The sequence below is a fragment of the Palaemon carinicauda genome, chromosome 27 (assembly GCF_036898095.1).
Source record: "Palaemon carinicauda isolate YSFRI2023 chromosome 27, ASM3689809v2, whole genome shotgun sequence".
Classification (NCBI taxonomy): Eukaryota; Metazoa; Arthropoda; class Malacostraca; order Decapoda; family Palaemonidae; genus Palaemon; species Palaemon carinicauda.
In genome coordinates this window covers 60,088,426-60,104,119 of record NC_090751.1, presented here as the reverse complement: position 1 = coordinate 60,104,119, position 15,694 = coordinate 60,088,426, and the positions used below count along the sequence as shown (strand labels likewise).

The 15,694-nt window shown below is 48.4% G+C and overlaps 1 protein-coding gene across 2 annotated transcripts in view; it reads left to right on the top strand.

Moving 5' to 3' along the window:
• Nucleotides 1-15,694, top strand: part of LOC137620738 (26S proteasome non-ATPase regulatory subunit 4-like) — a 101,671-nt gene that overhangs the window by 27,796 nt on the left and 58,181 nt on the right. For both annotated transcript variants that reach the window (XM_068351115.1, XM_068351114.1), the window contains exons 3-5: nucleotides 14,284-14,395; nucleotides 14,723-14,878; nucleotides 15,002-15,133. In XM_068351115.1, coding sequence (XP_068207216.1) covers nucleotides 14,284-14,395; nucleotides 14,723-14,878; nucleotides 15,002-15,133 — 400 coding nt within the window. The remainder of the gene's footprint in view (nucleotides 1-14,283; nucleotides 14,396-14,722; nucleotides 14,879-15,001; nucleotides 15,134-15,694) is intronic.

Sequence of the window (15,694 nt, the reverse complement as noted above, 5' to 3'; positions counted from 1 at the left end):
CCTCGCCTACACGACAGCCATTTAATCATTGCTTTTGCTTTTTCTTTTCTAGTGTTGTGAAGTTGGCCTCTACAATACGGAAGTGCCCTGGGTTACCTGACCGCCCTTGTGGGACCTTCATGTCTTCAATCGACACGGATCCACACACCTTATCCCCTTATTGTAGGGGTCAACGGTGTGAGAGTGATAACGTATCTATTGAATGTAGGGAGTGGCCTACCTCCCAGTGGGAGAGGTTTTCCCGGCGCCGGAAGAAGAAGTCCAAACGGAATATTTCTCTTTCAAAGGTTTCTTTGAAGAAGGAAAATCCTAAGGACTCTTCTTCCGTAGCCCAAACCACCTCCGAAGCTCCCACTCGGTCGGCTTCTTGTGAGAGGCCGTCGAGTTGTAGCGTAGGCCGTATTGTTGTCCGATCTTGGGGTTTGGGAGAGGGAGTTGCCTCCCATAGCGAGGCAGCTCCTCCTCCTCCCCCGGGGGAGGATTTAATTATTTCTCCTGATGTTAATAATGATGATCTTTTGCAGCTTTGGGCTTCTTTGGGGCTTCAGGGTTCGCCCTCCAAGGAAGCCCTGTTTGACATGATCAGGTTGGGATCAGCTGTCAAACAGTCACCGGCGGTAGCGGAGGTTGACCCTCTGTCTATTGTCGAGGCTGTTGTGGCAGAGGCTTCCAATGAGAGTGTTCAAACCCTTGCTCCTGTTGTAGCTGAAGGCTTAGCTCCCCCCTCCGTACATCCTTCGAAGGAGGAACTAACTCCAACGGTCTCTCCTGTGGGTGATTCTACCCCCCAGGGGAGTTCGCTGACAGAGACTCCTCTTCGGAGGACTGCCGATGGTTTGCCTGCTGCTCCCAGAGGACGTATCCGATGTAAGGCTCTGTTTTGGATCGTCAAGTAGCCAACAAAGTCCTGACTTTGTGGGGTTCCCCGATTGTGGATCTGTTCGCGACAGCGTTGAACTTCAAACTGCCGCTGTACTGTTCCCCAGTCCCGGACCCCAAGGCTCTCTGGCAAGATGCTTTTCAACAACGGTGGGACAACATCGACGTATACGCTTTTCCCCCATTCTGTCTGATGAGGAGGGTACAGTGAACCCTCGCTACTTCGCGGTTCGACCATCGCGGATTCACCACTTCGCGGGTTTTTTCCATAACCCATATATATATACATATCGCGGATTTTCCGGAAATTTCGAAAATACCGCGAAATCTGAAGACCCCCAAATACGATACATTTCGTTATCTGTAATTCCATTAATACTGTAATTAGTAATATCTGCTCTTACTGATTGTTCATTGCATTACATATATATAATTCAGCACAGAAAGAAATAAAACACGAAAAGAGAATGTGATCATACGATAATACAGTACGTAGTAAAATTAAATCGAACATGAAACGCAAATCAGATGCAGTCATACCATATTAGAATGGTGTAAGGCTGCTGATGGCTACTACTGTACTACAAATGTAATGGATGTGCATCTTTTCCATGATTCTTTTGTATGTATACGTACGTAGTACTGCATCCAATAATATTCTTTGTTGCAAAAATCACATTTCGACTAAGTGTACGAGAGAGAGAGAGAGCGAGAGAGAGAGAGAGAGAGAGAGAGAGAGAGAGAGAGCGAGAGAGAGAGAGAGAGAGAGAGAGAGAGAGAGAGAGAGCGAGAGAGAGAGAGAGCGAGAGAGAGAGAGAGAGAGCGAGAGCGAGAGAGAGAGAGAGAGAGCGAGAGAGAGAGAGAGAGCGCACATACGTAAAGCTATTACGTGTATTATTATTGTTATTATTATTATTGTTGTTGTTGTTAATAAAATTATTATTATTATTACTGTATTATTATCATACGATAATTCAGTACTGTATACAGTACGTAGTAAAATTAAATCGAACATGAAACGCAAAACAGATGCAGTCATACAATATTAGAATGGTGTAAGGCTGCTGATGGCTACTACTGTACTACAAATGTAATGGATGTGCTTCTTTTCCATGAATCTTTTGTATGTATACGTACGTAGTACTGCATCCAATAATATTCTTTGTTGCAAAAATCACATTTCGAATAAGCGTACGAGAGAGAGAGAGAGAGACAGACACACACACACACATCCTACAAAAGAATAAAATAGCATACGTAAAGCTATTATTATTATTGTTATTATTATTATTGTTGTTGTTGTTGTTAATAAAATTATGATTGTTATTATTATTATCATTATTATTATTATTATTACAGTACTGTACTGTATTATTATCATTATTTATTATTATTATTATTAATACTGTACGTACGGTATGCGCGGGGTATCTTGTACTTTGAGTTGGTAACCTACGCATCATATACTGTAAGACGGGTTGTGATTGGTTCAAGTACTGATAGATGACGAATCAGAACTCAAGTTTTGTTATCTAGCCTGTGATTGGTGTTTTGCCCGCATCTCCAGCTTCCAGCATCTAGGTTCTCGCGGGCCCGGGTCGTCCACTTTCTCTTACCGCGTATCGCTGAGTAGACGTTCCTAAGTTTGTGAAGTTTAATCTGTGCTGTGTGCGACCTTTTTAAGTTTAACTTTTTGTCAAATCCTACTGTACAATGCCTCCCAAGCGTTCTGCTTCTACTAAGGCTGGTAGTGAGCCTAAACGCCACCGAAGGATGATGACGATTGCTGAGAAGGTTACGCTTCTCGATATGTTAAAAGACGGTAGAAGTTACGCGGCCGCGGCGCGCCATTTTAGAATCAACGAATCTACTGTTCGCTATATCAAGAAGGACGAGGCAAACATTAGAAAGACGGCTGCAATCACCTTTAGCAGATCAGCGAAGCGAGTCGTTACAACGCGTAATAAAACGATCGTACGCATGGAAGGTGCTTTATCTGTGTGGATTGCTGACTGCCGGAAGAAGAACATAGCCTTGGATACGAACACCATCCGAACAAAGGCTTTGAGCTTGTATGAGAATTTTGCTGCAAAGGAACCTCAAGACGACGACGGCAACCATGCTGAAGAAGATGATGATGCAGATGATCCTCAACCAGGGACATCCACTGATTCCCAGCCTCAGAAACAACGTTTTTCCGCCAGCAAAGGATGGTTCGCGAAGTTTCAGAAACGCTTCGCCCTGAAAAGCGTTTCCCTGCATGGCGAGGCTGCTTCGGCTGACAATGCCGCTGCTGAAACTTATGCGAACCAGACATTCAAGAATATTATCGCCGAAGGTGTATACAAGCCGGAACAAGTGTTTAATATGGATGAGACCGGCTTGTTTTGGAAGAGAATGCCGTCGCGAACTTTCTTGTTCAAAGAGGAAGCCAAAGCCTCTGGCTTTAAAGCATTCAAGGATCGCGTTACCCTCGTGATGTGTGGCAATGCTGTTGGATTTTTGCTAAAGCCGGGGCTTATTTATAAGTCGAAAAATCCTCGCGCTTTGAAAAATAAAAATAAGAATCTCCTTCCCGTGTACTGGATGCATAATAAAAAAACACGGATTACGAAGATGCTGACCTCCAACTGGTTCCTTCAGTGTTTTATCCCGCAAGTCAGCAAATATCTCTTAGAGAAGGGCTTGCCATTCAAGATCCTTCTCCTTATGGATAACGCTGGTGGACACGCAACTGACCTGTCGCATGAGGGCATTCAGGTTGAGTTCCTGCCACCCAACACCACGTCATTAATTCAACCGATGGACCAGGGGGTTATCAGGGCGTTCAAGGCCCTCTACACGAAGAATACCTTGGCGGACCTCGTTGCGTGTGTGGATGCTGCCTAAGATGATGAGGATGAAGATTTTAACTTGAAGGCGTACTGGCGGCAGTACACCATAGCCACGTGCCTGCAGAATATTCAGAAGGCACTGCAAGAGATGAAACCTGCAACCGTGAATGCGAGCTGGAAGAAGTTGTGGCCCCAGATTGTTTACGACGACGAGGGATTTACACCTGCTGAAATCCAATACTCTGTGATACGCAAATCTGTGCAGTTGGCTGCCATAATTGGAGGTGTCGGGTTTGGCGACATGACGACTGAAGACGTCGACGAGTTTTTGGACTGCCATTCCCAGCCCCTAACTGACGCAGACCTCGAAGACCTGACGAAATCGGCAAGCGAAGAAGAGAGTGAAACCCAGGAAGAGACCCAAGAAAATATCGAAGAAACGGGCTTAACATTAGAACGGCTTGCCAAGGCCTGCAACCATGCGAAGGAGTTGAAAGAAATGTTGCAAGAGTGGGACGAGGATATGGTTCGGTCTATGCAATTCTGCAACAAGGTTGATGACATAATGACTCCCTACAAGATGCTCTTAGATCGAAAAAAGAAGCAGCGGCAACAACTTCCGATCACAATGTTCTTCCAGCCTCGCAAAAAAGAGCCAGTTCCTCCTGCTAGTACGCCTTCGGAAGAAATTGAAGAAGTTTCCCAGGAAGAAGTTGAAGAGGTGTCCCAGGAAAAGACACCTCCGTCTGAAGAGACGTAAAATACTACCTGGCTGCACAGTAGAACACATCATCAGCTTCATCATCATCATTTCTACTGTGCAGCAAATTCATCGCCATCATCATTCAAGTTTTTCTTGAACTTCTTTCGTGGTGAGTACAGTAACAATCTTTATTTTTTACTTTAATATTCTCACATTATAATATTTGTGCCTGTTTTATAGTTTAGTACTGTATGCATTAAGTTAAAGGGAAGGTTTTTAAAGTCTACATGTTGTAACCTATCATATTTTTTTTGTTTAAAATTTACATTTGTACGTACGTAAATCAATCTCTCTTTCTCTCTCTCTCTCTCTCTCTCTCTCTCTCTCTCTCTCTCTCTCTCTCTCTCTCTCTCTCTCTCTCTCTCTCTCTCTCTCTCGTAAATTGTTTTCCTGCTTTGCTACGTACAGTATGTACTGTATGATTTTATATAGATAGGGTAAATTATATTTGTACTAATAACATATTTGTTCCGACACAATATACTCAGCGAGAACTACTTTCTATAGGAGAGTCACTTGACCTCTCAATCTCGACCAAGATTTTCCCGCGTTACCCCCCTATCTCGCTCCATATAGTTTCTACCCCCGCCGCCAGGATACGCCCTGAGGGCAGGATTAGGGCAGGTCACTGCCTTCCCGGGTCAGCATCCTCATTAAGTTCTTGGTCGTGAGATGTGAAACATCTCACCCTCTCGCTTAACTCTCGATCCTTTGGCGCGTTGTGATTCCACGTGTTTCCAGTGTGGGGACTTGTGTTTTTTCTGCGTAGTGCGTTTTCGCAAAGTGTTTTCAGTACATCCCCCCTTGCGTATATCCAGTGTTCTTGTAACTCAATAGTTTGGCCCTTCGTGTGCGAACGATGGAGCATGTGCGTCGTTGCCCTGGTCCTAGAGCCGGAAAGTCGTGTGGGGCTTTCCTCTCTAAGCCAGAAGTGGACCCTCATTCCCTTTGTTCCACGTGCAGGGGTAAAGTTTGCTCCTCCTCGGACACGTGTCCGGAGTGCGTAAGTTGGGACGGCATACAGTGGGTACGGTATAGTACCAAGAAGAAGAAGTCGTCTAAGCGTTCCCCCAAGAAAGTGAGTGGCGTGTCCTCTTTACCGTCGGTCAGTGATCGGTCCGACGAAGCCTCGGCCTCTCCGTCTCCTTCGCAGAGGAGTGGGCAACAAGCCCCCAGTGTTATAGTTAGCCATAGTGTTCTCCCCGGTGAACCCAGTGTGAGGGAGGAACCAAGGGCTGGCCCCTCTGGAGAGAACGGAAGGGCCGCTAGTGCTTCGGGGGAATCGGGCCACGTGGCAGGGGATCACGCTTCCTCAGAAGACCCAGTGTGGGGCAGTGTTGCTATTTCGGAATCCCCCCCGCCCTCGTGGGCCGGTGCGTCGGGTTCTCCCCCTCCAGAGGACAACCACGCTAGAGTTCGCCGCCCGAGTAGCGATGCCTTCGGGTGGAAATTGCTGAAGACTCTGGGGAGGTCACCGCTAAGGATGGACGTGTCCCTGGGCCCCTGGCCTCCTAGCAGGGATAGAGTAGACTCAGTGCCCTCGATCTCTACAGCAGTTCCCGAGGACTTCCTTCAACATCCTGTCTCGGACGATCGACGGCGAAGAGCTTCCCCCGCGCATCACTTGAGCAGCCGTTACGCGAGGAACGTGGCGCCCTCAGACTCTTCGGAGGCAGATTCATCCTCCGGAGGAGAACTCAGGGAGAAACGACACCGGAAGAGAGAGCGGGCCGAAAGCGATCGTTCCCGCTCCAGGTCGAGGTCGCGGCATAGCAGGAAGCGCCCCCGCTCTCACTCCTGTAAGTACAGGAGGGATGTCTCTCCCGGCGGCGAATGGGTCTACGTCCCTTCAGGAGAGTCCAGAAGGCACCGCTCTCCAGACTCTCGGTCCAGTGAACGAGCCTCTAGGTTGTCGCTACCTACGCACAGCCTAGAACCGCTCGACCTGCCACACAGGAAGGACCTCGCTCTTAGGCACAAGTCCTCGAGGCCTCCGGGCCTCCGGTTCACCCCGCCCAGCGGGGGGAAACGCGCTTCCGAGAAGGCAGCCCGACCGAACCAGCCCAGCTGGGGCGGTCGTCGAGCAGGAAGGACCGGTTCCCGTGGTCGGGTCATCCCACCGGGACCGTGTCCTCCTCTTCCAGAGCCTTGGGGCAGTCGAAGGTCCTCCCGGAGCCGGTGACTCCCGCCCTACGGCGAGACCCACCCGCGTACGGAGCGCCCTACGGTTACGGGTCGACCTCCCTGGAACCAAGAGGAGAATGCCTTGTCTTCCGTCCAAGCACGGCGCCCCCACGCCAAGCCGAGGCCTCGGCCGACGGAGGCGAGGCTTCCCCGTCGGAGGACTCCGCCTACAGAAGGGTGGTAGGTCTCATCAGGAGGCTCCATGGGATTCCAGAACCCTCGGCGCCTAAGGTGAATGCCTGGAGGTCGAGCCTCCTGAGATACACTCACCGTGACGCCCTGCCGAAGTCCTCCCTGGCCCTTCCTCTCGCCCCAGACCTAGTACTGGGACAATAATACATTGATAACTTGGTGGCCAGCAGTGCGGAGGCCCCCAAGTCCCAGAGTGCCTCCAAACTCCTCCAAGGTCTCAAACCACAGGGCAAGGTTTATATTCCGGAAGGACGGCGCCCAGGTCCCTGTAGGGTGGACCCAGCCTTGGACATCCTGGGACAAGGCGGCTCGGACGAAAGGGCCTCTTCAGCCCCTGTGTCCTTCTCACCCACTGAAGCCGCCATGATGGAGGAGATGTCAAGGGATCTTGTGAACGTCTCCTCATGGCTGGACTGGTGGGCCTCCACGTTGGTGAACGTACGAGCCTCCACAGACCCCGACGATCCTGAGCAACAAGGTCTCCTGACGGACCTTCTCACCTCCGGGGGGAAAGCCCTCAAGTTTATGGCTTACCAAGCACTCTCCTTGACGGCCAACTGGGTCCTTAGAAAACGGGACACAGTGCTTTCTAAGTTGGCAAGGAAAATCCCGGACAGAGAGGCCCGAATGGTTCGTAGCCTACCCCTAGGAGGTGAGTCGCTGTTTCCGTTGAAGGAGCTAGAAGTGCTAATGGAGAAGGTGTCCAAGAGGAGAGAGACCAACGCCCCCAGACAAACATCCTCCAGGAGGCCTCCTTACAGGAGATCAGTCTCGGATAGTGCCGTGACTCCTCAGGCCACCCCCAGCTCTTCGAGGAGGGACGCCCCCTCCTCCTCCTGGACAACAACCCCTCAGCCCTCCCGCAGGGGAGCTCCAGCTTCTGCCAGCTCCTTCAGGTCAGGTTACTCCGCCTCGAAGAGAGGCAGATCAGGCCGCCCCTCTAGGAGAAGGTAGAGGGAGAGGCCCCCTACTCCCGCCCAAGCCTCGGGTTGGGGGATGCCTCAGACCTCATTGGCAAGCATGGAAAACGCATCGGGCGGATGCTTGGACGGTGTCCTTCCTGAAAGAAGGCTACAGGGTCCCCTTCATAGCGGATCCACCCCCTCTTATTCCAGCCACCCAGACAGAATGGTTGGCTCCCAGGGACCCGTTGAAAAGGGCCACCCTGCAAAAAGAAGTTTCCTCCATGTTAGAGAAGGGAGCCATGGAAGAAGTCCTTCTCCCAGGGCCAGGCTTCTACAGCCGCCTGTTCCTGGTGGAGAAAGCAACGGGGGGGTGGAGACCAGTGATAGACCTGTCGGTCCTCAACAAGTTCGTCAAGAAGACGAACTTCAAGATGGACACCCCAAAATCCGTCCTGATGTCCTTGAGGGAGAAGGATTTTATGATGACGATCGACCTCAAGGACGCGTACTTCCAGATCCCGGTCCACCCGTCGAGTCGGAAGTTCCTCCGGGTAAAATGGGGCTCCCAGATCCTGCAGTTCAGGACCCTCTGCTTCGGCCTGTCGACGGCCCCTCAAGTGTTCACGAGGGTCTTCGCGACGGTCTCAGTATGGGCTCATGAACGAGGTATCCGTCTCATCAGATACCTGGACGACTGGTTGCTCCTTTCCAGCTCAAAGGCCCTCTTGGAAGAGCAAGGGAAGGACCTCCTCCAATTCTGCAGGAGTCTGGGAATCATTATCAACCTGGAAAAATCGAACCTAACTCCATCCAACAGAATGGGGTACTTGGGTATGACGTTGGACACCGTGCAGGGGAAGTCCTTCCCCTCGGAAGACAGGATACAGAACCTCATCAATATCATTCAGCCGTTCCTGTCGGAGCTTTCCAGGAGGGTGAAAGACTGGCAGAGGCTGATAGGTCACCTGGTCTCATTAGAGAAACTGGTTCCCCAAGGGAAGATACGGCTCAGACCCGTACAATGGAACCTCAAGGTCCTATGGTCCCAGACAAGCTCTCAGAAAGCGTTGATTCCGGTCCTTCCGGACACGAGAGCAGCCTTAGAATGGTGGCGATGCCAGTCGAACTCCCTCAAGGGGATGCCCCTCGGGTCCTGTCCCCCCGAGTTTCTCCTGTTCACAGACGCCTCCAGCCTAGGGTGGGGAGCCCACCTGCGGGAGAAAACAGCAAGCGGTACCTGGTCGGAGACCGAAAGGCATCTCCACATCAACGTCCTGGAGCTAAAAGCAGTACAGAAGGCATGTCTGCACTTTGCAAGTCGGTTGAAGGGAAACACCGTGGCCCTAATGTGCGACAACGCCACGGTGGTAGCCTACATAAAGAAGCAAGGTGGCATGAAGTCGAAAGAACTGTGCGACCTCACCATAAACATCCTGCATTGGGCGGACGAGCACCAGGTGATACTTCTAGCAAGGTTCATCCCCGGGAAAAGAAACGTGCTAGCCGACGGCCTCAGCAGAATGGGTCAGATAGTAGGGACGGAGTGGTCCCTACACCCGGAAGTGGCCAGACTCATCCTTCAACGCTGGGGCTCCCCGGTGATGGACCTCTTCGCAACAAAGCTCAACGCCAAGCTACCGGTCTATTGCTCCCCAGTACCAGACGAAGGAGCAGCCCTAGAAGACGCCTTCCAGCACAAGTGAGACAACCTGGACGTATATGCCTTTCCCCCCTTCACGCTGTTAAGGCAGGTGCTCAACAGAGTAAGAGCCTCCCAAAACCTAAGGATGACTTTGGTAGCGCCCTGGTGGCCGGAGAGAGAGTGGTTCGCGGATCTAAAAGACCTGGCAAGCCATCCGCCTTGGCCTCTGCCCCCCAGGCCAGATCTGCTGAGTCAGCCTCACTTCCTCAAGTTCCACGACAACCCTCTCTCTCTTCGCCTTCACGCCTGGAGACTATCGAGCGGCTCCTGAAGAAGGAGGGGTACTCCTCCTCCACAGCTAAGAGGATGTCCCTATACCTAAGAAAATCCTCTACCGTGGTCTACCAGGCGAAGTGGGCCGCCTTTACGAAGTGGTGCGCGGCAAAACATAAGACCTCTTAAAGCCTCGGTCCCTGACATAGCTGACTTTCTCGTGTACCTTAGGGATAAAATAGGGATGTCAATCCCAGCTATTAAAGGAGTACGAGCAGCCTTAGGCCAAGTCTTTCTCCTGAAAGGCATCGACCTGGGGACCTCGAGACACATAGCGATGCTGATTAGAAGTTTCGAGCAGTCCTGTCCTCCTCAAGCCAGGAGAGTGCCCAGATGGGACCTGGCCAAGGTTCTGAAAATGCTGTGTCGTCCTCCTTTGAACCCCTCAAAGATATCGGGGACAAAGACCTCACCCTCAAGACAGTCTTCTTGCTAGCCTTGGCTTCAGCTAAGAGAGTAGGTGAGATCCATGGTCTGTCCTACGACGTGGCACACTCCAAAGGGTGGAGGGAGGTATCCTTCAAGTTCGTACCCTCCTTTGTAGCAAAGACTCAGAACCCAGCAGTCTGGGACCCGAGGTTTGAAGGTTTCTCAATTCCGGCCATCCCCAAGACAGGCAATACGGAAGACCTGAAGTTATGCCCAGTCAGGACGCTCAGGAAGTACCTGGAAAGGACGGCTCATCTCCGCCCAGGTGCCAAGAACCTCTTCGTCTCCTCAGGTGTTAATAAGAAGCAAGTCTCCAAGAACACTATTTCCTTCTGGCTGAGACAAGTCATCACTAGGACTTATGATGAGGACAAGGTGGCAGTACCAGGCACTCCCCGCCCCCATGACATCAGAGGCCTAAGCACTTCCTTGGCCTTTGAGAGAAACAGGGCAGTGGGGCAGATCCTACTTGGTCGCACCAGTCGACCTTCACTGCCCACTATCTCAAAGACTATGCAAGAAAGTCTTTGGATGGATTCTCCATTGGGACAGTCATCGCCGCCCTTCAAGCTGTGTAGCGACAGGCTAGAAGACGTCCCCAACGGTGAATAGACTCGTCCCTACTTCTTCAGGAGAAGATTCAGTAGAGAAGATGTTAAGAGGTGAGTCTTAAAATAATAAGCGTAAGGTTTCCGCAGTTACCCTCTATCCGCTCTCTGTAACCCCCGCATTCCTTAGCCCTCCAGGCACTATGTGCCAGACCAAGTGGCAGAATGGCTCTCCCGCCTCCTAAGGTGTAAGTCTCCTATAGAAAGTAGTTCTCGCTGAGTATATTGTGTCGGAACAAATCAAAAATTTTAAACAATTTTTATTTTTCCTAACATACTCACCGAGAACTACTTTCGGGTAATGGCCCTCCTGTCCGTCCCCGAGTGCCATTCTTCCATTGCCGAGTTAAGCTAAACGTCGAACTTAATGAGGATGCTGACCCGGGAAGGCAGTGACCTGCCCTAATCCTGCCCTCAGGGCGTATCCTGGCGGCGGGGGTAGAAACTATATGGAGCGAGATAGGGGGGTAACGCGGGAAAATCTTGGTCGAGATTGAGAGGTCAAGTGACTCTCCTATAGAAAGTAGTTCTCGGTGAGTATGTTAGGAAAAATAAAAATTGTTTAAAATTTTTGATTTTGTAAATGCTTTTACTGTACTTTAAATATCATTATTTATCACTTTCATCATGCGCGTTAAATGCCTTCTTTGTTCTGAGCGTGGTTGTTTACTGAGCGTACAGTACTTTATGACGCCGTCGTTTCAGGCGGCGTCATAAAGAAAAACATTTCATTTGGAAGTCCTAAGAAAAATTAAGTACGTAAAACATTGGTAATAAAAATATCAACATACTGTATAATCAATATAATCGATGCAAAAACTAACCTATACATATATGTGTACACTAAATGAGTTTGTTTCTTCATTATGATCAGAGATGAACGTAAACAAAACATTGGTTGCCATTTTTTATCGTGCTTTTTAGGTGTTTAGGAAACGCATGATATAAAATCGCCTTTAATATTTGTGCCTGTTTTAGTTTAGGGTGCTGTAGTACATGCATTAAGTGTTCTGTACATTAAAGGGTGGTTTGTTAACAGTACTACGTACAAGTGAAGGTTTTAAAAGTCCGAATATACATGTTAAATAAATAGGTAAATATGATGTCACTACTTCGCGGATTTTCACCTATCGTGGCCGTGTCTGGAACCTATCTACCGCGATAAACGAGGGTTCACTGTACTCAACAAGACTAGACTATCGGTCAACCTCTCGATGACTCTCATAGCTCCGCTGTGGCATCACGCCGAATGGTTCCCGGACCTTCTGCAACTCCTTACGGAGAACTCCCTCCGCGACACGAGCTACTCAAACAACCACACGCCAACATCTTTCACAAAGCCATAGCTTCGCTTTGGCTTCATGCCTGGAGACTATCCAGCATATCCTCGCAGAGAGAGGATTTTCGCAACAAGTTGCGGAAAGGATGTCTGGACACCTGTGAAAGTCATCCGCAGGGGTCTACCAGGCAAAGTGGAGAGTTTTCTGTGGTTGGTGTCGTGGAAGGGGTATCTCTCCACTCGATGCCACTATTCCAGCAATAGCGGAGTTCTTCGTGTATTTGCGAGAAGAAATGCGCCTTTCAGTCTCGGCAGTGAAAGGCTATCGCTCAGCCTTAAGTCTAGGCTTCAGGCTCAAAGGAGTGGACATTTCTTCTTCGCTAGAACTTTCCCTACTCATACTTAGTTATGAACTTACCTGCCCTCAGTCAGAAGTGAGACCTCCTCCATGGAATGTGGCTCGAGTTCTCAGGTCTCTTAAGAGACCTCCCTACGAACCATTACGCCAGGCTTCTGATCGCCACCTGACTTGGAAGACAGTGTTCCTACTAGCTTTGGCGTCAGCCAAGCGAGTTAGCGAACTTCATGGTCTCTCGTATGACATCGCCCATTCAAGGGGAAAGGGGGAAGTAACGTTCAGCTTCGTCCCTGAGTTTATTGCTAAGACTCAGAATCCGGGAGTGCCGGACCCTCGCTTCGACGACTCCTGGATTTTGAGTCTTCGTTCCGTAACAGATGACCCAGACCATCTCCTACTGTGCCCAGTAAGGAGTCTGAGGCTATACCTGAAGAGAACAGCTGCAGTTTGTCCCCAAGTGCGGGCTTTGTTTGTTAGCACTGGGAGATCGAAGAGGAGGGTTACCAAGAACACCATCTCAGCATGGATTCAAAAGGCAATCCATCTGTCCCTGAATCCTGCGTCGTCCTAGAAGTCATGATGTCAGGGGAGTAGCTATCTCCCTGGCCTTCAAGAAAAACTTCTCAGTGACGCAGGTTCTACAAGCAGGGGTGTGAAAGCGTCAAACGACCTTCACAGTTCACTACCTGCAAGACGTGACCCACAGGAGGCTCGATACGTTCTCTATCGGCCCTGTGGGGGCTGCACAACAGCTGGTTTAAATCTCAGGCTCCTTAATGGACAAGTAGCAGAGGGTTGAGGGCATTGTTACTCGGTTTTAGTCTGCATGAAAGAAAAGGTATGTCTGGCCCTTATTCTTTTCTTCATCCTCCCCTCTCTTGGGGAAAGCAGCATCCTGGGTTCTCTGCACAGCTGACCTCAAACCACTGCAGGTAAACCATGTTCCCTTGTGTTCCTAGTATTAAGGTAATACTGTTGCGTCCCCATACCCTGACGAGGTGGTATTGGGAGAGTCCTAGCCTAAAGTTTCCATCTAAAGAACTTCAGGTCAACTTCCTAGGACGAGTCACACTTTTTTCCTTCACACACAGCTTACGTAGGCCGCAGCCCTTGCATAGCAAGGTGTGAGCGAGGTGCAGGGACTCTTTATTGTAGAGTGCTGACACACTCAGATAATGAGTCCCCGGGCAAAGCCAAAAGCCAGTATGGCTGGGACTTATTCCACCCTTCCTAAGGGTTAAGTCACCCACTTTAGATAGCGTGGTTTGTATTCCAGTTACGGAACAAATGACAAATTCGTAGATAATTTGTATTTTTCCCAACTATACAAACCTTAGCTATTTAATCAAACTTGCCCGCCAGCCCTGTCCCCCATGAAGTCTTACCTCTAAGCAATGTGAGCTTACAACACAGGTGTGTGAGGGGGGAGGGTAGCTAACTACCCTCCCTACCCCCCGCTAACTAGCGGTGGGGTAGTAAACCCTCGTTGAATTTTAATGGCTCGTCCTTTCAGCTACGCCGAAAGTAATTACCCACTTTAAATAGCTAAGGTTTGTATAGTTAGGAAAAATACAAATTATCTACGAATTTGTCATTTTTATGTGAATATTTTTTTTTTTAGGTAGGAGAATTTACTACCATGTACAATATTTGAATTTTTTCAATCTTTTTGGTGGCAAAAGCATGTGATTAGTCCTAAGATACAGTATTTAAAAATTAACTTGAAACTCTAGAACTTGCTTTGAAGAAAATAATTGTTAGGAGTAAAAAAGTCTAATGAAGTACTGTGTTATTTTCTGAGGTAGTGAAGGTTATGCTGTTGCTGTGCTATAAGCTTGAGGAATTTCATTCATTTAATTTTTTTTTTTCTTTTACAGTACGGAGGTCCTTGCAACCTTAACAACTGATGTAGGAAAGATATTAACGTCACTTCACAAAGTGATGCCCAACGGTACTATCAATCTTTTAACAGGAATTCGTATAGCTCATGTAAGTATTGTAACTTAAGTGAGGGTACACTGTATACATATCTTTGTAAAACGATTCATGATTTGTTTCATATTACTGCTCAGTATCATTATTTTTCAGCTTCATATTACAGGTCTGTAATTGTCTTATGGCAGATCAAGCAAATAGATACCATGAAGTGAAATTGTGAGACTGGTGGTTTATTGTCAAGCAATGTGCTTTTTAAATTTGGAACTTAGTTGGGAAATAAATTTCCGTAACTAAGATCATGGTAGATTGTAAGTTTTTCATTTATACAATATCTGACAGTATGTACTGGTAAAGATAAAATTTGGTTTTTCATTACAGCTAGCGCTGAAGCATCGGCAGAGTAAGAATCACAAGATGCGTATTGTAGCATTTGTTGGAAGCCCAGTAGAAGCTGAGGAGAAAGATATTGTCAAGGTAGCAAAACGTCTGAAAAAAGAGAAAGTTAATATTGATATCGTGAATTTTGGTGAAACGGTGAGTTTTTTATGCAGATATGTTTAGATATTTATGTGGGAATATTCAAATTGCAGCTCTGTAAAATATGTTGAAAACTCTGCATCTATTAACATCCCATTTATCTTGTTTAAATAATTTCAGGACTGCAACCAACCATTACTAGAAGCAATGGTTAGCACTATAAATGGGCGTGAAGGTTCTGGCTCTCATTTGGTGACTGTTCCACCCTCACCCCACTTAGCAGATGCTTTGTTATCTTCTCCAATTGTACAGGTTAGAATATTACATTGTATTTTGCCTTTTACAGGTTTATGTTTTTAATATCTCTTGTCAATTTTTTATTCAAATTTGATTTAATTACTGTACAGTAATTTCAATTTGTTCCGTAACTGGAATACAAACCACGCTATTTAGTAGGGGTATTACTTTCAGCGTAGCTTTAAATGACGAGCCATTAATTTTTTTTATGAGGGTTTACTACCCGCACTGCTAGTTAGGGGGTGTAGGGAGGGTAGCTTGCTACCCCCCCTCTCGCACACCTCGGCTCGGATGGTGGGCGAACGTGTCCACTCTCATCCTCGCCGTCATATTGGCAGCCATTTAATTGCTTTTGTTCTTTCTTTTTCTAGTTTCTGTGTATGTGAAGCTGGCCTCTGCGATCATACGCCTCTGGCCTGGTTTTCCCGACACCCCCCTGTGGAACGTTCATGTCGGCAGTTGAGACTGATCCTCACGCCCTTTGTCCTTCTTGTAGTGGTCAACAAGTGTAGTGAGTGTAGGGAGTGGTCTGCCTCCCAGTGGGAGAGGTTTTCGCGAAGACGGAAGAAGTCCAAA